The sequence below is a fragment of the Anneissia japonica genome, unplaced genomic scaffold (genome assembly GCF_011630105.1).
Source record: "Anneissia japonica isolate Jap-2015-1 unplaced genomic scaffold, ASM1163010v1 scaffold11151_len745516_cov174, whole genome shotgun sequence".
NCBI lineage: Eukaryota > Metazoa > Echinodermata > Crinoidea > Comatulida > Comatulidae > Anneissia > Anneissia japonica.
In genome coordinates, this window is record NW_022744950.1 from 590,916 (window position 1) to 617,888 (window position 26,973).

At 35.4% G+C, this 26,973-nt stretch overlaps 3 protein-coding genes across 5 annotated transcripts in view; 2 read left to right on the forward strand and 1 right to left on the reverse strand.

Moving 5' to 3' along the window:
• Window positions 1-2,022: 2,022 nt before the first annotated feature.
• On the forward strand, window positions 2,023-7,818 carry LOC117119760 (bifunctional peptidase and arginyl-hydroxylase JMJD5-like). Its single transcript, XM_033264634.1, has 7 exons — window positions 2,023-2,166; window positions 3,381-3,511; window positions 3,809-3,940; window positions 4,415-4,493; window positions 5,278-5,500; window positions 5,926-6,037; window positions 6,751-7,818. The coding sequence occupies exons 1-7, from the start codon at window positions 2,088-2,090 to the stop codon at window positions 7,024-7,026; spliced, it is 1,032 nt and encodes a 343-aa protein (XP_033120525.1). The 5' UTR covers window positions 2,023-2,087; the 3' UTR covers window positions 7,027-7,818.
• A 1,641-nt stretch (window positions 7,819-9,459) lies between these two features.
• Window positions 9,460-21,540, reverse strand: LOC117119759 (trafficking protein particle complex subunit 10-like; the record flags this gene model as incomplete). The annotated part of the gene is given in 21 exon segments (XM_033264633.1): window positions 9,460-10,268; window positions 10,753-11,059; window positions 11,385-11,555; window positions 12,356-12,479; window positions 12,792-12,889; window positions 13,277-13,569; window positions 13,740-13,881; window positions 14,491-14,957; window positions 15,156-15,218; window positions 15,703-15,821; window positions 16,379-16,519; window positions 16,926-17,017; window positions 17,132-17,320; window positions 17,706-17,852; window positions 18,138-18,385; window positions 18,691-18,802; window positions 19,493-19,694; window positions 20,003-20,202; window positions 20,524-20,659; window positions 20,872-20,953; window positions 21,447-21,540. Coding segments are annotated over 21 exon segments (3,582 nt in total). The 3' UTR covers window positions 9,460-10,059.
• A 280-nt stretch (window positions 21,541-21,820) lies between these two features.
• The window catches only part of LOC117119761 (leucine-rich repeat serine/threonine-protein kinase 1-like), a 60,970-nt gene continuing 55,817 nt past the window's right edge, over window positions 21,821-26,973 (forward strand). For all 3 annotated transcript variants that reach the window (XM_033264635.1, XM_033264638.1, XM_033264639.1), the window contains exons 1-2: window positions 21,821-22,136; window positions 24,966-25,102. The gene's annotated coding sequence lies outside the window, so the exon portion shown is untranslated. The remainder of the gene's footprint in view (window positions 22,137-24,965; window positions 25,103-26,973) is intronic.

The window sequence follows — 26,973 nt, forward strand, 5'->3', positions numbered from 1 at the left end:
CTGTCTCTTATACACATCTAGATGTGTATAAGAGACAGATTGTTATCAGTACCTAGCACAATATCATTAAAAGTTATGTCTACATTGCAACAAATCACAGAGAGAATATTAATATTTTATTACTGACCTAAGGATTAATTCTGATTCAAGAATTTACTCATGATATAAAGCTTCCGATTTGCACATTGACTTAACCCTAGAACGGATTCACTCATCCGTGACTGTCCTGCTTTTGCACAATATAGAGATTCAGGGCAAATTGTTGTTAGGTGTATTTGACTGGTCCTTTTTCGAGGAGTGATTTACTACTCGGAGTGTGCTCGTTAAAAAACAGCAAGGAGGTCAAGTCGCTCGTGTGAGGAGTTTGTGCTGCTCGTGCGACCAGTCGAATACGACAAAACAAAACAAAACAGACCGGTCGAATACGCCTATTACGTCCAGATCCTGCTACCGTCATCCTGCATTTGAAAGCTCCCTCTTAGCACACTGATACTTTAATCAAACTTATTAGTTGAACAAAGACTTAGAACCTGTATCTGCTGACATTGTAAATCTAGGGATCCATTTTGAACAAATTTCTATTTTATTTAATTGTATGTTTCATAGTAAAATTTACATGATTTTGTTGTGCAATTTTGGTAAGATTTTTCCCTGCTAAGTTTTTCTAATTATCATAATTATAGACTTTAGCTTCTTTTAATGTGTCTTTATAATGTTTAATTTTAGCTGTAAGATGGCTTTATATCCCTACTGAGATTCTTATGGTTCTAATTTAATCACTTATTTCAACATGCCTTTATAAAATACATGTTGAACCGCCACTTGACAGCTGATGAAGGTACCCTAAAGGCACCGAAAGCTATAGATATAGTGAGAAAAATATAGTCATTGACTCTGAAAGGTAACATTTTTCTATTTTGATCATGTTATGAGGAATAAACTTATAAATCTTGTATATGTTAGTAATTTCTAATATGTTCGTTTTTGCATTAATCAAATGTGTTCAGTGTGTATGTTTTTTATCAGCAACATGAAGTGCTTGCTAAATGGTACAGTGGTAGTAGTCTTACAACAACAAAAAAAAAATCAAGACAGTCACAGCCACTTCTTTGTGTCCTTAGCTGAGGCGCTTCATTTCTTAGATACTTTTCTTTCAATCTCCCAGCAGGTAAATGGTTAGGCCTACCTCCTACTAAGCCATGTGAATTCTGTGCGATACTCATTGGCCACTCCCAAACTTTTGCGCTCAAAGACCAAACTCGCGCACATCGTTCAGATTCAAATCCGTTTTTAGTACTTTTTCTTAGCAATTAACAGACAAACCAGCACATATTGATCACATCCCCATTAATATATCTTTTAGTAAAATAAACAAAACCATTCACTGGTGTCCAATAACATTGGCAAAATTCGAAGATCGTCTTATGCGATTAAGCATGCTGACATCGTGGTGAAAATTGCGTAATTTATTTGGAAAAGACAAGCATTTCATCATCCAAACACCTTTGAAAGAACCGACCGTTATTTTTGGTAAGAGAATTGTACAATATATTTTTATATAAATAACTGGCGTAGAAAATATTGGAATGGATTTATTCGGTACACCAAGGATAACCCACAAAAAGTTTAAAGATGTGTTGGAGTCCTTGCGGTGGTGATTCAGCAGGGGTGAAGCCTGTGGGGTGGGGTGGGGCACTTCCAGTCTTTTTATACAGACTTTCCCAGCCATTATAAATGGGCTGTTGCTGGTACTGGTATAGGCATTAATGAACCTCTTCCTTGCGGTTGTAAACCTCAGTTATTTTCCCTGATCATTGGGCCCACATGCTTTAAGAGTTGCTGCTGGTAATCAGCGCACTTGAGCAGGCAACCCCGCCAGGTCCTTACCTGGGTGGCAGCGAGAAATTGAAACACCGACTTCGAAGATTATAATGTTTTCTAGTCAGTTTAATTTTGTAAACAAAATTTCAATGAAAGCTTTTGACAATGTTTTGAATTGATCTTCACAAATCAATGTTGGCGTTTCATACCTCCGCCGCCCATAGACGGATTACTTGTGTAACGGATGACTGACGACTGGAAAAAACATGGATGAGAAGTTTGTTGAAATCGAACATATTTCAGCACCGTCTGTTGATGTATTTAAAGAAAATTTTCTTCTCAAAGGTTTGGAATGTTTCTGTCATAACCTGAAGTATACTGAGACATAGACCTAGCTTAATATGCTAACGATACTGAACTAGGCTACGTTTAATCCTGTGGCCTAGGCTAGGCGTGATAGTGAACTCGGCCTACAACCCCAGTAGGTATACAGTAATGATGTTTGTGCAGCATGCCTGGCTGTCTGTGGGTTAATTATGTAGGTCTGGAGTGGAGCACTCACGGCCTAGCCTCGTTTTATTCTAAAATACGTGTTGGGTGATAGCCACTATAGTAGTAAGTGTGCTTAGTACTGTAAATGTACAATATACAGTATTCAGGATAGTATTTAGGGAGGCTAGGCTAAATAAACCCAGACAGAGTGAGTGGTGCTGCAACAATGACAAAACAGTGAACAGACAGCAGGGGTTTTTTAAAATACTCTTTGATATTAGGCAAGTGTAATGGGTGACAGACAATCGGTCCCACAAGACGATGAGGCCCAGTACGATCGGGTCCTTTTCCAGACGATCAACTAGCGTGGACGATCAGGGTCCACGCCAAGATGATTGTGCCACCTTGTGTAGACTATCGGGCCACTTCCATTCTAATTCATGACATTATTGCGTTCTAAATTTATATAACATACAGATATTAAGAATCGTAATTAAAATGATCATATATTTATTTATTTATTTATTTCAGTGTATCAAACATCAACAAATACAAACGACAGTCATGAGTTGAAATTATTTTGCCTACAGTCTATCTGACGATGGGCCTATCTTCAGGCTATCGGGTCTATTTTCAGGAAGATCCGGCCCCCTTTCAAACTGGGCCCAAGCGTTCCGAAAATGGGCCCAATCGACCTGGGCCCGATTGTCTTTCGGCCCGTTTGTCTGTAATTCAAGTTCAACAGGGGGTCCGAACTAAAGCTGGGCACTCACCGCACACGACGGTCGATTCTATAAAGAACGCAATGCGACGACACCCGCGTAACAGACTACTTTTAATGGCGATCAGTTCAGACTGCCACCGACAATCGGCAAATGGCGTCGCATCGTCTATCACTCACAGATACAGTCGCGGAGTTGGATTCAAAGAGCCTTGGTCTAGTGGGTTCATGGTGAGAGAATTTATGGCTTATTTCTGGCTATAAAAAAAGTTGCAAGCAAACTACTGTACAATGATACAATTTTAATTATCTATCTTTACGCCATATGCTTAATGGCTTTTTACAGGCATTCCAGTGGTAATAACAGATGTAGCAGATAAGTGGCCAGCGGCTAATTGGACTCTTGATTTGCTTTGTGAACGGGCTGGGGACAATGTTACATTTGTTCGCCAAAATACAAATTCAACAGATTATAGGGTTAGTTAATGTTCATCCATTACGTCGTAATCAACTTCATTAGATAGCCTTCAAAACCATAGTTTACCTATTTTTATATATCCATGATCCATTACAATATTTACCTGCCTCAGATTAAAACAAACAATAATGTGCACTAACATAATAATAGTTACAATTGACTAGAAATACTGAAAAACTGAGACTGGCTTCCTAAAAAGAAAGATCATAAATATGTGTTCTTTTTCATGAAGTGACAATACAGTATGTGAAGATATGCAACTGTGATCAATGCCAGTATGGTTCTTTTCTCTTCAGGCTGGAAAGGTTTACAAGATAAGGGAAAGCACGCTACGAGAATACATCAATGACATCAAAGCCAAGAATAACCGCTCTATAAATTCCTATCTAGCTGTGCAGAATATCAAGAAAGCTTTTCCTCAAATTCAGGTTTGTGTGAAAAGTTTTTTCAGAAATTTTATATCTGCTCATTGTGTATATCTGTTTATATGATTTACTGGTAAATTTCAAGATTTTATTAGATTAAATATGAAGTCATTGAACACGATTTTTTAGGAAATTGTATATTTAGTTTGCATTTACAGGGCTGTAGCCAGGATTGCACAGGTGGACCAACTGGGATCAAGGGGGCAGAGCCAGTTGGATTGAACCTTCAAGTTGTTCTTACTATGGCAAATTTAGATGCCAGATTCCTGGTTAAGATTTAAATATTTACGACTCCTTTTCAATCTTTATTACAGAAAATACAAAATTTTATATTCAGTAAAATCTTGACTGTCTTAAAGATGTGCATCTTCCCCAATTTGGGAGGGGTGAGGAGTATGCAGCTATCACACCCCATTCCCTTTTTGGAGCTACTGCACTGATAACCTGCTCATATGCCTTATTTTTATTTATTCTTAGAAAGATGTGCCAATACCAGGTTATGTTGGTAAAGTCCATGGTGGCCCATTTATGTGGATTGCAAGAAAGGGGCATTACGGTACAGAAAATACTCAATTGAATTTAGTTGCTGTTTGATTAGAGTTAAAAAAAAAGCTATTAAATCATTAGGCACGTTCAGACAAGTTAGAACTAGCTTTAATGTTGCAGTTTACTTGTCGTAAGCCCTGGGTAGTGCCCATGACGACGCTCTTTGTATTACCTTACTATAGATGATTTACTCCTGAGCAATCTCTGGAGTAAGTGTGTTTTTCCATGTACACAAGGAATGTAAGAAGTAAGCGCTCAGGGTAGCGCCGTGTAGGTGCACTTTCTTTGGAGCACGCAAGTACAACATTTATTATGACCTACAATTTTTTCAAAAGATAATTACCTACAAATGAGTGCTAAACTAACACTTCCTGTAATGTGTAAACCTTGGTAGACATGATGTTTTCATAATTGTTTACAATTTCAATAATTTGTGTGCAAGATCAACGTTGAGAGACAACGAAATAGCGATTATCACTACAGAAAATTTGCAGAGTTATTTTAAGCTTTTAAATAGCTGACAAGTAAAAAAGCATTATGCTCTGGGTTAGCATCATGTGAACACTCATCGTAAGTAGCGTGCGCTTAAATTCGTAACTGTTGTAACTTTACTTCAGATGAAAAGCCATCTGAACATAACTATTGAATGCTCCCTGAGAAGAATGTGGTTTTAGGATTTGCAGTTATATACGTTCAGTCAAGCGGTATTTACACATGGATGTTATCACTAATACACCTAATATCATTTTTATAATGAAAACAACATGTTTTATGAATGTTTTGTATTGTTACAGAATATTGCCACTTTGATCCCGATGACGGTCTACTGGTGATGCTTAAAGGTCGCAAGCGAGTAAAACTGTTTGGCTGTGATCTTACAACTATGTACCCAAACCCTTTAGGGTCAAAGGGCAAGACTGTCCAAGCAGAGGTGAACTGCGATGACCCTGACCTTAAACACCATCCAAACTTCTGCAATGCTGTTTGTTATGAGTGTGTGTTACATCCAGGACAAATGTAAGTGCAAGTAAAATAGATTTTGGCCATTATAAGCCAACAAATTCATTGTTTGTTACTAAAGCCTAGGCCTATTTTTAAGGTTCAGTGCCAACCATCACTCACTCCATGCATATGGTAAACAGGTAAAAATTTCATGGTTAAGTTATCAAATGGAAAGTCTTTCGCCACCCTCTGGATATGCCACTGGATACTGATGAAGAAAGTGATGATGTTGAAAACAGTGCAATGAATATGATCAGGAAAATGACAATAATTCTAATTACAAGATTATATAAATTATAAGTATGATTATAATATGAATTTCAATTCAGTGTTAATGAATGGATTCAGTGATTTCTTTCATATTTCTGGCCCCTCTTTGAATACAAGCACCATCCTCCGAAGTTTGTTCAGTCTGAATTTCCCATTATGCCTTTTTTCAGGTTGTTTATTCCAGCATTCTGGTGGCATCAGGTCACTTCTATTGATGTCTGCATCTCTGTCAATTACTTCTTTGGTGATTCAGGGGAGAATATTTATCTATCAAAGATAATGGTGAGTACAACAACGCAGCAGTGTATGTCGGTAAAGCCCAGCAATTTATTCATCAACCTAGCTATTATTTTTTGGTCAGCTGACATTAAAGAATTAATCCTTTGGTGCATGTTAAATATGTGTTCTCCATCTATTGATTAGCTATTTTGCAGTAACCTAAGTTAGATCTATAAATGTGTCAGTGACCTAGTTAAAAGGCAAGACATTTTTATACCTTGTTTAGTGAACCCGCTGCCACGAAAATATGGAAATTTCAGGGGACAAAAATAGTTTTTCTTTATTTTTATTATGAATGGCACTACCTAGAAATCTAAAAAATATAAGATGTATATTTCTTTCTAATTATACAATCTAATTATGCATTTAACCACCATTACTGCAGTGTTCACATTTATCAATAAAATTTATTTTTGTTTTCTCTAAAAACTATTTGCTGAATAAGAAAACAAAATTTTATTTCTACCTTATTTCCGCCCTCCTCTAATGTTTAAAAAAAAATAACAAGAAAAAATTAACAAGGTATAAAATAATGTCTTGTCTAAACAGCTTGCTATTATATCTTTTGATATTGACTTCAGCTCTTGTCTCTCAAAACCAGTGATAGGTTTCCATGCTTTATAAACGATGAATTGCATTAAAGATAATGAAACGAATAAACATAATCAAACGAAACAAAATATTTAACTTTTGAATTTATCTACTTTTTGTTTTAGAAACCACCACAATGGAATGCCTTTTCGTATTGGCTTTTGAATATTGTCGAGCAGAACAAAGAGTTTGACTCTTTTCAGCGAGTTTTAGCAAATCTTCCTAAATCATTGCCAGCATTCCTCTTAAAGCTCTGGCACGAGATCCCAAATGAAGGGCAGGTTGACCAACTTGTGTCTCTGATAATGGACTATTTAGGAATCACAGAATTACCCGAGGACACAAAGCCCAGTAAACATCCACCGATACTGAAGATTAGAGGCTTGTTATGGCGATCATGATAAACGTGACAATTGGGAGATGATCAACAGTCTTTGTGGTTCCAACCTTGAAGTCAGGGGTCCAGTGGGATATCTAGACGTCTTCAAATGGGAGTGCTGATAGTGCTGATGTTGGGGGGGGGGGCTCGGTGATTAGTTGATGGGCGCTAATTTGCAAAATAAGGTGATTTTTAACTACCCCCTAGATACAATTCCACTTGTGTCCTTCGGCAATGTTGCAATGAAAAAAAAGGAAACGGTGATGCTGTATCCACATGAACCTAATTACGTATCGCATTCTTTATGAAGTGGCTTCAGTTAACAATTTGGACCCCTACTCCTCAATTTATATCTTTTTTACTAATAATCTTCAGATCAAATGATAATAATGTGTAATTTTTGTAAATAAAAAATGAATATTTTTTATGAAATGCTGATTGAATTGTTTATTATTTTTATGAGAAAACACTGCCTACTCTAATTATGTTTGATATTTTGTGGGAGTACATTCATTATATGCTGAAATCAAACATGCAAGTTGTTCACCTTTCACTGCCTAAAACAAAAAACAAAGGCAGCCAATTTCCAACCAACTTGTATAAACTAAACATTATTTTTGCACTTTGAGCCCAACGCGAGTAGCATTCATTTCTCTCCAACCAAGAGTAGATCTGCCAAGAGCAATAGTTGGGGTTTGGGGAAGCCTGCAGGAGCAAATTACCAGCATTTATGTAGATGTCTAAGTAAAAGTTTATACAAAACTCTTGTTTTAGTGCCTGGCACTGGGGTACTTTCTCTTTCTATTCCTCTCCACACCACTGTCCAAGGATAGTGTGAAAGCTGTCTCTTATACACATCTAGATGTGTATAAGAGACAGAGTGGGATATCTATCTAGATGTGTATAAGAGACAGCAATTCCACTTGTGTCCTTCGGCAATGTTGCAATGAAAAAAAAGGAAACGGTGATGCTGTATCCACATGAACCTAATTACGTATCGCATTCTTTATGAAGTGGCTTCAGTTAACAATTTGGAACCCTACTCCTCAATTTATATCTTTTTTACTAATATTCTTCAGATCAAATGATAATAATGTGTAATTTTGTAAATAAAAAATAAATATTTTTTATGAAATGCTGATTGAATTGTTTATTATTTTTATGAGAAAACACTGCCTACTTTAATTATGTTTGATATTTTGTGGGAGTACATTCATTATATGCTGAAATTAAACATGCAAGTTGTTCACCTTTCACTGCCTAAAACAAAAAACAAAGGCAGCCAATTTCCAACCAACTTGTATAAACTAAACATTCTTTTTGCACTTTGAGCCCAACGCGAGTAGCATTCATTTCTCTCCAACCAAGAGTAGATCTGCCAAGAGCAATAGTTGGGGTTTGGGGAAGCCTGCATGAGCAAATTACCAGCATTTATGTAGATGTCTAAGTAAAAGTTTATACAAAACTCTTGTTTTAGTGCCTGGCACTGGGGTACTTTCTCTTTCTATTCCTCTCCACACCACTGTCCAAGGATAGTGTGAAAGCGTTTAGCGCAGCAGAAACAGTTCTTTGTCCTTGAGCAAGGCACTTTATCTGCATTGCTTCTCTCCACCCAGGAGTATAAATTGGTACCTGGTGGGGTTGCCTGCTGCTGTGCTGATTACCAGCAGCAACACTTAAAGCATATGGACTCAATGACCAGCGAAAAAAACTGAGCTTTATAACCTCAAGAGGCACATTATAAATGACTATACCAGGACCAGTTATACAAGTGTGTTAAAATGCAATGTCTGATGCTGAATTAATAGCAAAACTCCTAGGGAGGGGAAAGGGTTGTACATGTCTGTGTAGCCCATCACCAGGGTTCAATGTTATAATTGTGCTTTTGAATAGATATACCCTACTCATTTGAATAAGCACCCCTCTCGAATAAATTATTCATTGTTTAAAACATCTTGTGATTCATAAGCGTGATAATCTGTTTTCAAAAGCGCCCTGTTTGAATAGGCGCCCCACAAAAGTGGGCACAAAACATTTTAAGCACCCTGGCGCTTATTTGTGCGAGTACGGTATCCTGCTATGGAGAATTATATATTAATGAAACATCCACAGCACACTTTATCCTTGTAAGCCACATAGCAGATATAGAACCAAAATACAACTACATATGTTGATATTGATTGCCGTGTTATGGCCATTTATGCCGTGACATTAATGCAAGTTTTTGATAATCTGAATAATTTTGTAAATAATTTTTATATCTATTCTATCTTTATTAAATTTAATATTGTATAGGTTACTGAATTGTAAATTTGTTATTGTATTTTTTTTTAGATTATTTTTGAATTGTGTCATTTGTATATGTTTTTCATATTGTAAATTCAGTTGTTTCAGTCTTGTACTGCTGACTTTTTTTGTGTTCTTATACCTGAATAAAATTTAAAAAAATAACACATAATCACATTATATACTTTATTGAATATATTCTTACAGGAAAAATAACATGCTTTTACAATACATGCATAATTTAAATAAATAATTAAAACTGTATTAAATCTTTAAGATTAATATCATAGCAAATAAAATATGTATATAAAGTGTTCATGATTCAAACCTGCAACCTTGCGCTATTAAACCACAGAGACTTATAGGGAATATGCACAGATCTAACACCCAGGCACTTTCTCTTACACAATTGACAGGAGGTGCTCACACACAGTGGACCTATGGTTAAGCTAAGCTAGCACGCTTATATCCAATTTTTCTTTAGGTTTTGAGGTAGTGCACTGCTATTCATTTGGGACCCAGGATACTCAATTTAACAAAGTCTCTATATAGGGTAAAGGGAATGGAGTACTGTACTTTAAATTTACCTAAGTTTCTATACCAGGCTTGGATACTATATAGGTAATCATTTGCGACAGTGGATGTAATGGAGTGTATTGTGTAGGGTCAAACCCAAGACCTTCAGATTACACAGTATGTATCAAATCCAGTAAACAACAGTACAATCCCTTCAGCAACAGATGAACATTTAGTGTAAATACGCACATTGCTATGGCTGTACTATATTGACTGTGCTTTCATTGTTCTCGGGTAACACATGCACCTGCATGGCATGGCTCTTGAGATACACCTGGCCAAGCGAGAAGGCCTGGAGCGATGGCAAGCTTTGATTGCAGCAATCAGGTGTGTCAAATTTGTCATCTTCTATTGATGTGTCATTATCAACGTTGGTCATTGTGAGCTTAGTTGGAGGAGCATCTGAAAAAGAATAGCGATATTCCAATGAGTAAATGATCAAAATGTTTTTGACTTGGAAAAATGTAAAATGTGGTAGTTCTCTTCTAAGATGACTTGATCACCGATAGAGAGCAAAGCACTAAAATGCTTTTCATAATTAGTCAAATCATGATTGTGGTAAGGACAACCTCACTACAGTATGAATGCATAGTCAATATATTATATATTATATTTGCAATGCTCTATCATATAATAATATTAGAAATATTGTTTTGTTGTAGATTTACATCCAAAATATAACAGGTGGGATGTATATATAGCACACAATACAGGTCTCTATGCACTAGGTGGTTCAACAGTCTTATTGCACTGTAAAATAATGAGTCCTAATTGTATTAAGTATTTTTCAGAGTGACAATTATTCCATCAGATCTGCTAAACCTAATGAACTTGTGTAAATGTGTGTGTTGTACTGTATCTTCAGATATCATTTTCAGTGTATTACCTTGATTTCTATCCTGCTGCATATACCTGCTAAGCTTGATAGCTGGCAGTGGCAAGTAGCCTGCGGTCAGTGGTATCACCTGCAACGACACCTCAGTCAAATTCTCCTCTATGTTCAGTAGTCCGTTATTTTTCCCACACACAGCCCACGTATTGGAATCTGTCACCACTTCATACATGAGTGGTGTATTCGTTTCCAGATGCTCCCCAGTCACTTGAACATGAAGTTGTAGATTGCAGAGTTTCCCGGCCCGGCACATTGCATCGTTGCTGCTTGGTGACACGGAAGAGCTGACAATGTACTGTGTCTACATTGGGTTGTAATATAGAAAGACTATACAGTATGTATAAATTAATAGTAGCATGAAACCCATGATTTTCATTCATTTTTGGATGTAAACATCCCCAACACCTCATTCAGTGATTAGTTGTGGTGAAATATGTACCCTCACTTATATAAATGCTGGCTCATTAAAAATCATGACATGTAAACATGGGAATACTATTTGAAGTGTCTCAAAAAAGGTAAATGAACCATTATAGTAATCATTCCCACATACATTTATTTAATAAATACTATGGTGAACTCACAAAAATATATTAAGTAATGAAGTATCAATAATGTTCACTTACTGTGAAGTCCTCTAAAGTGAAACTATATGTGTGTAGTAGCGCCATCTCCCTGGGTGGTGCTGGATGTATAAGCTCATATTGAATAGAAAACTGGCATTCCAAAGCCCTAGGCAAGTTGTCACTAACAGCAAAGCGCCACATGTAGGACATGGTACATGTTGGCAGCAACACCTAATATTACAACATGAGCATACATGAAAATTTATTGAAAATATATGAATGAAACAGAATTGTTTTTCTCTTCAAATTTTTAATTCCCAGTGTAATTACCTATGCAAACAAATCTTGGTAGTTCAAGGCTAATTGACCTTTCCACTAAGCCCCGCCACTTGGATATTGTTGCTAAGGTCCCACAATGCGACAACAGGGAGTTTTCGATTGCACAACAACGGTAGGATGTAGAACGTAATGATGTCACTAAAAGTCATCTGCGCATGTGTGCAGTTAAGGTGACCTCATTGAGTAGTTTCTGGAACACAATTTGGCCAAATCTACTTTTGCAGAGAACATAGGACGCCAGGTAGGAGGGTCAGGCATGAGAGATTCCGTTCTAGCATCGCGTAAAATGTGTGCGTTTGTGGGACATCACGTGTTTGTGTTACACACACGTATTTCTCGCCCTGTTTTGATTGGTTAGTTGTCAAGTTTGACTGACGCCCTGGAAGTGTCTATTATTGGAATATTTGAATGTTTTATCATCTTTAACAGAACCACTTCTAAACATGGTTACTAAAATATGACTAGTGTTGTCTTTGCTACAGAAATTTAATTTAAAAAAAAAGAGAAAATTAATTCCTCAAATGATTGCATAGTATATAACACGTGTTTATTAGGAAAATAAGTAGTAGGCCTAAGTTGGTAAAACAACTGACTGGTAATTGGAAGGCCATTGGGATCGAACATGAAAGAGAGGTAATATTTTCTCATTTATTTATATAATTGACAAACATTTCAAAAGTTATTTTTCCAACCTTTTCCGTTAGTGGATGCAAATTCTGCAACTTGACTGATGTCTGGCCGAGTGACTTCATTTCCGGATCAGTCAACCGGAACTTAGCACAGCACAAATTTTCCACAGAAACTTGAATGAATTTTCTGTTTAGTATAGTAAAAATGTCAATACATGAATTACAAGTAGCAAAATGTAGTTAAAACCAGCCCATGGTTGTGTTTTATGTATAGCTGAGAGAAATAATACACATGTGAAGTACACAGTGATATTATATAATATTTATACTGTATTATATTAATCGTTTACACTGTTGTTTCCACATCAGATTCTGGTTGCAGTTTTGCCCATACCGGTGGTACTTCCTTGCATGTGTTATGCTAATTGTTATCATATCTCATCCAATTTCTGTACTGTGATATGTTCAATTTATACTTGAATATATTAATTTTGTTTACCTTTTGCCAGCAGTCCTAAGGTGATGGCTTATCCTGAATGGTTGCTGGAAACTCAGGGTGGAGACTACGGTCTCAGCCCAAGGACACCATAATGTCATCTTAAAACATTAATTGGTAACAATTAGTTGGCATAAAAAAAGCAAATGAAAATTAAGGATGGGTATAATTATTGTTTAAATGTTTGATTATATGAACCTCATACAACTGATCGGGGAGAAATGTATTTGTTCTCATCTGAAAGTTTTGTTCACACTACAAAATTTTCAGTGAGTATTATCTTATATCATATCACACCCATAAGTGTCGCAGGGATCTTGATAGTGCAGTGTGTACAGGACTTAACTGATGGCTTCACAGTCGCCCGGTGGCCTATGTTAAAACATATATGGCCAACAGCTAAGCAGCCCTGTCGGGAAGGGTGGAGAAAGAGGAGGGGTGAAGGGCTTGGGTAAGAGGAAGAGTGTAGGTGCCAATCTTATTATTACCTTTTGTTCCAATTGGCATGTTTCATCATTATTCATGTTCCCTGCTCCTACTGTTGCTAGAGGTGCCCGCACGATCATAGCCAGCTCAACTTCACTATATGCAGCCGTTTCTGGCAGGTTGACATCAGCACCTTTGCTGCATGGCATAATGTTGTATGCTGATTCCTCCAACTTTAGAATCTCAAGCTGACCAATGGTCTGGATGGAAATTGCATCACATGATTTGATGCTGTAATATCCTGTTGATATGAAGAGCTTCAGATCTTGGGGAACTCCAGCCAGTAGGGAGTGATCTGAATCAGACAAGTATTACATAGACATGTACATAAATACATAAATCCTAATTACAATAAATAAATGTTAAAACATACCATAAAATCATCAGTTGTACATGCATAAAAATGAGGTGTGCATGGTTTTGTGGAAGGCATCAAAGCCAACCACAGAGATGGATGCAACTTACTATTATTTGCTGATATGACAACCATTGGCTCCTGGGTGTTCACTATGAATCTTGTGTCAAAGGTCAACCTTGGAAGTATTAACTCTAGACCTTTGATTTTTAACCACAGCTGTTGCCCTTCTATCTTACCATTCTCCCTAGCCTTTAAAAAAAAAAACGTACATCAAAGTTAAAATTTTAAAAGGTAATGTTGAAACTTAACTCTGAGTTGGAAAAAGTAGCCATCTCTCATTTCTTTGTGTTTGGGCCAGACTATGCAATGCTGTGGGGATTTGCCACTCCTCCAACCGAAGTCCGTTATACCTTCGCTATGATGCCAGTACCAATTTATATTCTTTGGTGGAGAGGGGCAAACATAGAATTTTTCAACCCAACACCAAGGTTGACAGGCGAAACCACAACCTTTTTGACAATGACTCACACATAAAAACAAAAGTGGTGAAGGATACAGAAATATTTAATTGTTTCAACTATAAATTATAAATTTGAGTGTCAAAGTAAAAGCAGTGGTTTGCAATTAGGACATTTACCTTTTAAACTGTTCTTTCTCATCTGCATGCCCACTGTAAATATTGTCACAACCAAGGTAAATGTCCTAATTGCAAAGTAAAAGCAGTGGTTTGCAATTATGATATTTACCTTGGTGACAATATTTACAGTGGGCATGCATATGACAGAGAACATTTGAAAAGGGATTATATACAATTTGAAAATCTTCCTCCACGTAAAATTTTACTTCAGGATATCCTACCTCAAATGTGAAATTTAAAGTGTTGTTTCCTGGTTCCAGAACTGTACTCTCGTGATCTACTTTGATTTTGTAGTCTTTATACTGCAGATCCAATTCCTTGAGTATCAGTGAAGATGAGCTATCCTCACGTTGCAAGGCCTTCTGTGCATTTACACACAAGAAGCTACTGGCCTCCACCTCCTCCTTACCATCACAGACACGAACCTCCTCCTCAAATGCAAAAGCTTCTTGCTTCAGGGAGGACACCTTCCCTGGGAATAACTTCTGAGAAGTTGGCATGGGTGACTTGTCGATTGGGTCGGAGCTTAAGGAGAATACCATTTGGTCGACCGTGACTGGTTCAGGAAATCTACTTCTGATGCAGATGGTCACTTTTGCCTCCTGTCCGTGTGTTAATTTACCATCAGAGGGAGTGATATTCATTGATTCAATGGTAAAAACCTCTTCCAATGACATTTTGTTACTTTCTATAAGAAGAACAAAAAGTGCTATATGTAATTAAATGTATTAAACACCATTTGGGTACTACAACCTTATAGAGTATGTTGTTACTGTATTACCATCATTACAATCACCAATTGCTACTACCATTACCAAAACCATTACTACCACCACCATGGTTAGCTGCTACTTGCTACCATACAGTAACTTTTCATAGTTATTACCTTCTACCATATCATCCTGTGCCTTAACTATGTTAACCAATTTAGCATTTCCAATTGTACAATCTGTAACAAATTTCCGTAAAATTAATAACAATCATAATGAATTAGTTATATTATTATTATAATTTTACTTTTTAAATACCAAGCACAATTTTAATATCAAAACCAAAAGCCTTACTGCTACATCATATTTTAATTATTAAATTTTCTGTTTTTTAATTGATATACTGTACATAAATTTTTATTTTTTTTAAACAGATTATCTGTAGCTCAGAATTCTCTCCCTCTTTGCATGAAAATGCTGACAAAACTGAGTAATTTAGGAATTTCATTTATATTTTTATGTATTGGATTGCTGAGAAGTTATTCATGGTTCCTTGTTTTACCTTTGTTTTATATTTATCATTAATAATGTTTAATCTCTCTGGGAATAGCAATTAATGTACCTTGTATCTGTGTAAGCTCTCCATCTGCCTAAATTGTTTGTGTTTTTTTAGGCATTTGAAAATAAATAAAGACACAATCCTTTTACAGCAACTAGACTCACCTGCATCCTCAGCATCGTTTAGCTTCTCGGCAGCCTCCATCATTTCATTAAAGAAATATTCTTTATCAGCTTTAGATATCCCCATCTCACTGGCAAGTACAGCGCATGATTTAACATATGTATGACACAGTTAAGAACATATTGTTAAAAAATTAATTTCTAAAACCCCTTTTTTTAATAGATACAGTAGAGCATAGATCCATAATGTAGAGTGTACTGTCAGCTTAATGTTCAATCTGAAGGACGAAGCAATTAAAGTGAAGTGTCTAATAGGCAAGCAGGCCAATAACTAAAACCCGCTTTTTCAATCAAAGCCTCTTGAATAAACAAAACCATCCTTCCTCAGCGTTGCATCAAATACCATAAAAATTATGCTTAAAATTCACTGTTTACATGCTACAATGTTTCAGCTCAAGGGCTTTTGTCCCTGGACCCCATCAAAGCTTTTTTAGTTGACCCTAGGGTAGGAGAGCCAGAGTTTCAGGACATCTAGTCTCCCTCTGAAACTCTGGCTGTCACAGTTACTTGCTCCTTGAGGAATCTTGGTTACAGGCATAGTCTGGCAAGGTAACAGGCTATAACTTTTTAAGTACAGTAGTTATACAGCACTCTGTTTGTTGGTGAATGGCTTAAATTTTGCTAACTTAAAATATTTAGTTCCAAAATTAAAGGATATTTGTTTGTATTTCCCATTGTCTTTTGGCATTTTGCTAGTTCTTTACGTGTATCAATCGCTATACTCTTCCAGCCCTCCTTCACGTAAACCTTTAAAGCATCCGATAGAAATCCCTCAGCTTTGGCTGCTTCTCCTCTCTTCCTGTAAAGATATAAATTAATTAATCAAAGATGTTTAATTAAGTAAAGACGTACAATTCGTCACGAACTAACACAATCAAAGTAGATTGTGTTAGTTCGTTAAATCACAGTAGCGCGTCAAAACGAGCGCGTATTGGTTGTCAAGTAATTTTGTGTTCTTTACCACACAAAAAGTCCTTAACAACAACAGCGCGTATTTTGACGCGCTTTTTTGATTTCACGAACTAACACAATTGAATTTAATTGTGTTAGTTCGTGATGTGAGCCGAATTCAATAAAATATTAAAATTACAATTTGTTGATTTTGCTTTATTATTTACTGATGATATAGACAGTCAATGCCACAAACTACAGACGTTTTAACAGATTATTGAAATATAATTAATAAAAATGTATTTGTAACTTACATATAAAAGGAGGCTAGATGCTTGCCCATCATCTTTGCCGAGCGTTGCCTCCCAATATGTTTAAAAGTTCCCATGGCAATTTCTGACAATTCCTATAAAAAAATAGATTATAGATATATATATGATAGATTTGTATTTTGATACCTAAAGGTACTGTAGAAGATGAACATTTAGTTACAGTAACAATAAACCAAGTTGTTACTTACTAAATATGTTTTCTGGAAAGCTTCTTTAGAACTTAGTGCCTCTCTTAATTTTTGCTGAGAGTTGTACTTTTTAGACTGGAGCGGCTGAAGGTGTCCCATCCCAGATAGCAATTCAACCACCATGTTAAGCTGCTCCGAAGTTGGTTCTGTATCTGGCATTAAACCACAAAGTAGGCCTAGCTGATGCAACTGAAAAAAAGAGAGATTTTGGTAGGCATAATCTTGTTAATTAAATAGAACTTACTGTTGTGATTTATGATACATAAAAGTACATATCTAGGTAAACTATATAGGCCTATATCTGGTTTTGAACAATTTCTCACTTGTCTTTAGACATTTCTTTTTGTAAATAAATTTGTCTATCTGTTATTTTTTTTAAATTTTCTCCATGGTGGCAATTAACTTTAACATTTTAATAGGTGCTTCATCAATTTTAAGTCAATATAGAATAGTCACCACTTCCAACCGAAAGCATAGTACTAAACGCCAACAACACAAACATTATCCAATAAATTCCACAGTATGATTGATATATTTTGAAGTATGGATAAAGGTTTCAAGGAGCTTTTCATACCTTACTCTGAGCATAGGCTCGTAAACTTGCACTATAGTATGAATAGGACTCGCGGTAGTTACCCGAAGCTCTCTTCTCACACATGTCCAGAATCTCTAAGCTGCTCAACAACACCCAGCAATCAACGCTTCCTGTTGGCATGGTAATCTGTAAGAATTTGGTTGACATGATTGGAAGCCAAGCATGTTATTTCATACAATTATCATGTATAACTTCAACATACTGTATATAAGAAATATAAATTAAAGTCAAAATGGTTCAAACAAGTTTAGTCAACTTATCTCCTATGAGGCTCTTAAAGCAATCTGACAAAAAATTTTGAAAATTTTTTATAACCAAGCTCTAAATACTTGATTAAAATTAATCCTTGGTCAAAAGTTAAATAATAGAAGTTTCTTAATTTTTAGTATAAAAACTATGTACATTAATTACCTCAAGTATCCTCAACTCTTGAACACAGTTATGAAGGAAAGCTATCGTCCTATTGGCCACTTCAAGTGGTCGATTGAGAAACAGCAGAAGGACGCATTGACGAGAGAACAGGTAGTTTCTAATGTCCAGCAGAGTTGGTTTACCCGTTTTTATTAGCTCTCTAATTTGCTGATTTATAGGACGAGATAAATCCAAACCATCCCATCGTGTGCAATTACCATTGAAGTTGTTCAGCCACTCAGGTGCTTCTGTTAGAAAATTAAAATAAAGAGCTTTAGGACAAATAATAATAACGATAATAAAAAGTATGTCTGTAGTAAAAGTTTTTTCAAACAAAACCTCAGTATATCAGTAAAAACTGATTATTATTTGACGCAAAAGATTATTTTGATCCTTTTAAATATGCAATTCATTGTTTTAATTAAATTAAGGTTTTTAACAGACAGTATATATGTTTTGATTATTTACAGTGAGAATACATATTACTGTTAATAAAATTCATTTTTATTTTCCTCTGATCTGTTGGAAATGCCTCCTTTAGGAGTGTACTTACTAGCAGCTTGTGAGTTGATGACAAACTGAGAGAAAAGTGCATCAAGTTCATCATATTGCACTAACGCTTCATCATATTGCCGTAGCATCTCGTACACAAATGCAAGCTCTTCCTGTAAATACATATATGGTAATATTAGGTAGTGCGGCGAAAACTGCCTAATATGTTAGTTATATAGCTCTATCCACACTATCATGTGTTATGTGCAGGGCCGCCAAGAGGGGAAACTGTAACAGGGGCGCGCCAATAATTGCACCAAAGGTGCAACACAATTCTTGTTTTCTGTCAACCTTGAGGGCCATTATTTGGGGGTCCCATGATAGTATCATTTCTATGGGCCCCTGGTAAGCTTGGGCCCCGGGGATCTTTTCCCGTGCCCTTCCCTCTCGGTGGCACTGGTTGTGTGACACATACTTGTAAGTTACCAGTTGATATGACACCATCCAAACAATTATATGTGTGATATGATATCATCATGCATATATATATGTGTGTGACGACATCACCATGCTCATATATGGGTAAACCACAGATATTTGTCATATACAGTAATATTTGATAGTGCACAACGAGATTCACATTCTGTTCCTATAATCTTAACTACCTTTTCCATTTGTCATATTCAATAATATAGAGAACTAAATTTATAGGGCCAAATTCAATAACATACTTTATACCAACACTGCATTTATAGTACATCAAATTTTATCAAATCATCTATGTACTTACTGGACAATATTAATTAATAAAAATTTGGGATTGCTGAATTACACTGATTTCTATATCAATAAATAAAACAAACCTGTAAAAGGAAGTACTGGTTGAAATCCCAGCCAGGCTCATTTCGTCGCTCACGTTCTGCTCGCATTTTTTCCTCGAACTTTCCTAAATTACGGTTGTATGACGTCAGTATGAGCTGACGAAGACGACCCAAGAACACCGTCCATGATTCCTGTGACCTCACTGATGGTACTGGATTATTAGGTTCATGCAAAACTATACATCTATAGAGAAATGAAAAGTTTTTTAATGAAACTATGTAACTGTGCAATTGTTTCATAGACCCTTCAAGCTAAGGTGCACAAGATTTAATCAGAATATCATTTCCATGTTGTACGTGCTAAATATGTCACTGTAAGATGAGAATAAATACCCACAATCCAATGCAAGTCGCAGCAACAAAGAGAAACTCATTATCAATATGTTTATCTTCACTGCCACTATCATTGTGATCATGATCATGATTGTCACCGTCACCACCCCTGCCACGTCACTATTATCACCAATTACTCTAAATTCATTTTTAACTTGCCTATCTGATTGTTTACTGCAAAAGTCATTTTTTATTTTGTCAAACACCGAAGTTCGAGGCAGCAATTTAGTCTTCTGCCCTCGCTTAGGATTGCTTGCTTCCACCAGAACTATCATCCAATCAGAGATGTTCTTTTCCTTCAGCGTTTGTTGCCACTTTGAAATTTCTTCTTTGACAACAATCTTGTACGCATCAACGTCCTAAACAAATAGTGAAAAAAGAATGTTGGTGAGTGACACAAATCAGTTACTTTTTTTTTTATAGGCACACACAGCTTTTTAATTTTTACTTGGTCCAGGGAGGTTTAGAAACTTAAACATGTTCAAAATCTGCTAAAAAAATTTTTTTTTTAGCAGATCTATGTTCAGCACACCTTTTTTTGAATAAATCATCAACAAAAAACAACTATAATAGAAAACGTCAGTATTGTACCAACTTGAAATATTCAAACCTACTAAATATACCCATGTTCTGCTACTAATTAAATTTTGTAATCATTGCATAAAATGGAAGTTTCTTACAGGGCATTCGGTCCAGTATAAATGGAAGAAAGACTGATGTAACAACTGTCTACTGCCCTCATACTGCAAGATATCTATTGAAAACGGCACAAATTGCACATCCACTGATATGGTCTTAGGGGCACGGCCATATGATCTGAAAAATGATAAAACATGAATAAATCTTTTTCTAAAGCCAGTTTTCATTCATCCTATTTCAAATATGAAATGAGTATGTGTTGTAGATGGTTATTGGGAGTAACGTCCTTACCTATACCTCGTATACAACGAATTTATGAAAATAAATAAAAAAAAAAACTTGTACTTTTAGATCATGACAGAAAGCACATCTTTGAATACTACTGTTACCTGCGCCACTCAACAGGATCTCTTGGTAGACTCTGTATTAACTCAGGATGAATCGACTTAAACAGCTCCTGCTCTCCATGACCTGTTTGTAGAATATTTTAACTCAAAATTAATTTACTAAATTCAAGCCATCATAATGTATTAAGCAAAGAGACAGTATCTAATAAAGCCAGTGTACAATATGAGTCATAAAAAATGCCAGTTGTTTACACAGCATTTTTAAGAATTATGATGATTTAATGAGGGTGCACTCAAAACCTAACCTTTAAATTGAGTTATTGCTAACTTAGAATGCTGGTCCTTATTATAATACATAACATAACAATTTTACTAAGTCTATATAGGCCTAGCACCCCAACAAGGTGATGAATATATTCTTGAATGATTGTGTTTGTGAGCAAAGTACAAGATGATCACTTCCTTTCAAAATCGTATCGTCAAAAGGCGGAGCCTAGGCGTTCCCTTTGTTTGTTAGATTTCCATGTAGGCCTAGGCCACCCGTGAAACCCAAGCCTAGCATACAGTGATTATTTTAAAAATATTTCAATTGAGGAGAGAAGTAAAATTCAACATACATGTTACAATGGGTTTATTCTCCATCTCTTCTAATGCCATACATACACGAATACTTGAATGAATTTTAAGGAAAATCCATTATTTACTTCGATTTAATAATAATAACCACCAATGTAGGACCTGTCTCTTATACACATCTTTATTTGGGGGTCCCATGATAGTATCATTTCTATGGGCCCCTGGTAAGCTTGGGCCCCGGGGATCTTTTCCCGTGCCCTTCCCTCTCGGTGGCACTGGTTGTGTGACACATACTTGTAAGTTACCAGTTGATATGACACCATCCAAACAATTATATGTGTGATATGATATCATCATGCATATATATATGTGTGTGACGACATCACCATGCTCATATATGGGTAAACCACCTAAGCCTAGCCCTAAGGGTCTACTTTATTAGATTCAGGAAGTTACACACGGGAAGTATGACGAGTAGTGCTAAAAATGTTAATAATGGTGTGGGTAAAGGCATCTGCCATCGGTCAGGTGCGATCCATGGACTGCGGGTATGCAGCTCATCTCATGGTGGCGGTCGGTACGGTACTACTACCTGTCAATGCAGTTGTCAGGAGCTCAGTGGCCACTTTACTCAAACCTCCTTTCTCCTCGACGAGTCCTAGTCTAGCCTAGACTAGACAAGAGGCCCAACTGAATGCTATGAGACCATCCTCCTAAATAATATATTGTGGGTATGTGTTCATTTGTTAATGAGACTGAATTAAGTATACTGCCTTCTTTTGTATGGAGACTATTTTTATAATATAGGCCTACAGGTACTGTATGTACATGCCATGACAAGTTCGACCTAGGCCTAGGGCCTAATTTGCGTGAGACTTTTGTTTTAATTATAAGAACCCCTCCCGAGGGGAGAGTGTCCGGGACATGCCCACTCCTTCCCCCCCCCCCGAAAAAAAAATTGTTTTCCCCAAGATACACGGTGAATGTATTCGTTGCTACTTTAGGGTTGTATTTTTACAACCGAAAATCTGTTGAGAATGCGTATTTCTGTTGTCCACGATCGAAGGTACCTATATCCCACTGATGTGAGCTGCGCACGTGGCAGCTGGCAGTGTGTTCTTTGATCCTATTGATGCGGCTAGTTTTATCTGATTTGATCGAAAAACTATTAAGAGACATATTTAAATTTTTACTGAAGAATACATGCGATACCAATAAAGAAAGTAAAATTATATGATAATTCTGTAATAATGAAAGAGACATCAGAAAAAATAATATTATCTCTACTTGATTGTAAAATTCTCTGAGAAATTTGTATCTGACATGATTTACTCTGCCAGAAAACTGTAACCTGTGCATCGTGCCTGGCCCGTGATATTGTAGGCAGCTCCATTCGATTGGATGAGAGTTAAGTAGAAAACAAACCAAACTTCACCCTGGTGTAGTGTACCATTTATTTGTGTTGGAATGTATCAAAACCAATCCCACTTTAAGTACAGTAGATGATGAATATTTAGCAAGAGAGCTACAAATTCTACATATCTTTTTTATTATAGGCAATATTACATTTATGCGCAAGATTTTGGTCCTTAAGCGTGAGAGCTTGGTATGTTTTTACTTGCAGGCTTGGTTTGCTTTGCATCAAATCTTTGGTTGGGAAACAGGAACAATCCAACCCATGATTGTTTGCCTTTTGTCTTGTATTATAAATAATATTAAATTTTTAAAGTTAGAAATTAGGCCTAAATGCTTTATTTTTATAATTTGGGTGCCAGTACCGTAAACCTTCAATCTTTTATTGAATCATTTACATTCATAGTACACATGTCAATATTTATACAGTAATTAAATATTACGTATTCCAATATATTGATGATACAAACAGTTGTTTACATTGAGTCGCTATTCTCCCTGAGGTACATTCTTTCCTATACTAGGCCTAAACCCTGTCGTCTGGATTGATAGTTTATTTGCTTGTGTGATCCTCTGAAAAAAGAATTGGTTGCAATTATAATACTAGTGCATCAATGCTACAAAATTGAAAAAAAATGAAACTTGTGTATGGAGCTCAGATTAGCTCACAATGGAAATAAGAGGATGAAATAATGTTGTGAAATAATGTGTTTATTGATAATAAAGCTTTATCTCAATGTTTTTAATATGTCTACTGTTATCACATTAATGTTTAATGATTTCATTTGCATTACTGCCCTGGCGACACTTTTTGTTTACCTTGTTTATTGACCCGTTGCCAGCCAATGACGATGAATTCAAATAAAAATAAAATTTAATTTTGGGCCAAATAGCGCACCCACTGCCACAAAAATAGGGAAAGTTTAGGAAAAAATAAAAGGTTTTCTTTATTTCTATTATGCCCGCTACTGCCTTGAAATCTCAAAAAATAGATTTGTATATTTCTCCCTAATTATATAAATTTAAAGCATTTATAACCATACCATTACTACACTTTTTACATTCACCAATAACAATTTATTTTTATTTTCTCTGGATGTTTATGGCAAAACTGTTTGCTAAATATGCAAACAAAAATTAAATTTTTATTTTTTTGCGCTCTCCTCTGACAATCTTTAAATCAATAGTTTGCGAAACAAGGTATAAAAAAGATGTTTCTCATTATGGAAAAACGTATTCCATTAAATTATAATGATACAGTAGTACATCAATGCTAGGAAATTTTAGGAATATATTGAAACTTGTGCATGGAGCTTAACAGCAGTGGCTCCAGAAATTTACCGATGGGGTCTGACAGAGGGGTCTGAACCGAAGGCGTGACTAGAGCCTTGGTCAGGGTCTCGGAATAAACAATCCGAGGTAGGAAACGACTTACGCTAGCGTATCGTTAATCCAGTGGTAATCCAGCAACAGACCCCAGATTAGCGTACGCCACTGATTTACGACAGTCACGCATCAGTGATTTTGAACTCCGGATTTGAACAATCAAAATAAGCCTAGATGTAAACAGAAATAAAATGCGCAAATTATGAATACAAATATTACGTTGGATGCGTCTGGCGTATATCTGAGGTCTGAACGCAGCCATAGTGGTCCAAATTGTTCTTTTAGATCATAGTGTTAGGGATTGGCAATCAAACTACCGTTGTTTGGATAGGCGAATTATTAATTTTGATCTGACAAATTTGTAACGTTGGACGTCGCCAGTTAGAGAGGGGGAAAATTGCTCTGCTAGCGCCACCATTGAAGCTCAAGGTCATTGGTTGAAAAGGGAAATAAAAAGAGGAATATGTAATGTTGTGAAATTGATAGTAATAATAAAGGTTTATCTCATTTTGTTAATATTAAAATTATGTTTTTAATTTTAAAACAAAAATTTCCCTCAGCAATATTATAATGTAGAGAGCTTTTATAATTTAGTTGTCTTGTTTCACTTCATGTCATTCGTAAGAAATATTAATTATATTAAAATTCCTATTCCAGTGTTGAAATTATTGTTTAAAAAACAAGGTAGTGGTTACCTCATAGTTAATATGCATTGTCTTTCCTTTCCGTATTGTAAATTAAATTTCCTCCCTTTTACCTAGAATGGTTGAGTCTCGGCTCATATCTGATTCAATCGCACCGTTTTCTCAGTCAGACATCTAGAAGAGTATGGAACAAGTGATTGATATAGCTATGAAGGAGATTACTAACTGAATGTGTTGATATATATTCTAGAAAGGTAGGTAATCCTAATAAAGTTTAATACCTGTTACTATTATTGTGTAATATTTAATATAATTTCTTTTTTAAACATATTCAAGTGTTAATGTGTAAGTTTTTTTTTTATTTATGCATTGATTTAAACTAAATATTTTTCCTAACTGATAAAATAATGTATTTTACAGGTAACGTGATATTTTAATCAATTTTAATATTATTAACTGGGAAAATATATAATTTTTAAAAGGTGTGAATCTGAAATTGCTTCAATATGAAATTCATTAAGTTTGTTTATAGCTGAAAGTGAAAGCTTGAATCTTGAATTAAGAACATTCCAACAAACGTTGCATGTGGATTGTTGACAACTTTTTAAGGAAAGTTGTGACTTAATTGAAACAAAGAGTGAGCGTATTGGATCATTAGTACAACAAACTATTCGTCATAAAGGTCAGATTCCCTGTTCATAGAATGATGACTAAACCAAACCACATTTAATTAAAAAATAGATAACACAGAGTGGCCCCTAAAAATTGTAATCTGTTTCGTAAATGGTATTTGAGAATTTTTTTATACTGACCTGGTGTGATTAACTGAGGGTTAAAGGCAAATACTGTATACTTAGTGGTAAAATCCAGAAAAACTCTTTAAATGATTAATTGAATCTTTAAATTTTTTCACAAAGAAGTTATCAAATTGAAACAATTAAATCTTCACTGAACTTTTTAGCAATATTCTTGATTTATCCAGCCAATGTCTAAAGTCCTGAACAGACTGTCATATTTTATTTGACAGAAACATGTGACATGCCTAAATATGGTCATGATGACATCACATCACATGACCATATATGGGCACATCATGACTATATATGGGCATACAACACTTTTTTGGTCAAAGAAAATTTTATAGTGAGGACAAAGATAATAAGCAAAGAATATGGATTCTGTTTTTGAAATGTTTCTTATTTGGCAAAGTAAATATTTCTTTATTATAATTTTTCAATTAAAAACTACTGTAATAACTTGATAAAAAGTTACTGCAATTCTAAATATTATTGTTCAAGATTACATCAAAACACACATTGTCTTTGAAATGTTAAATCTAGTAATATAATAATATATCTTGACATTTTTTGGAATTAACTAAATGTACTCCTGTACGAAATAAATAAAAATAGTGTTCTGATTATTGTGATAATGATTTTAAAAAACATAAACAACTACTGTACATACTATATTCGATATAGTAATGGTGTATATCTAACATCTTTTTCAATCAACTGATACTGTACTCTTGTACAAAATAAATAAAAATCCTTATGTGATTATTTTGATAAACTACATACTGTTAGTATAATAGTAAGTGTAATAATTTTCATTATTACTAACAGTGATCCGAAACCTAATGTGGATACATTCATTTACACGTAATTGGGGGATCATGGGAGTTGGAGCATATTAATAGCACCGTACCAGACGGTGTCATTTTGTTAAGGTGCTGATTACGGGCAGTCTCAACGTGTCCTGTGCGATACGTGGGGAGTCTACAGGCTCTGGCAGCCTGATTTTATTCCGAGACTATTTGTATACAAGGTTATTTAATTCATAAAAATTAAAACTGTTATATAATTATTACTACTGATGTTGTTTTTGTTATTATTGTTATAGGTCATAATTGAAGATTATTGTTGTTGTTGGAGTTATTAATAAGATTAATTCCGATTATTATAATTTTTTTATAATAATATAATATTAAAAAGCTACACATTCTACAGTTGGAGTCTGATAAAAATATGCAATAATTGTGGAAGGAGCTGCAAATGGATAGTTTTGTTTTGATCCTCATGCTTCTAGATATGCTTGCCTATAGATAAATTATTTACTGTGCAAT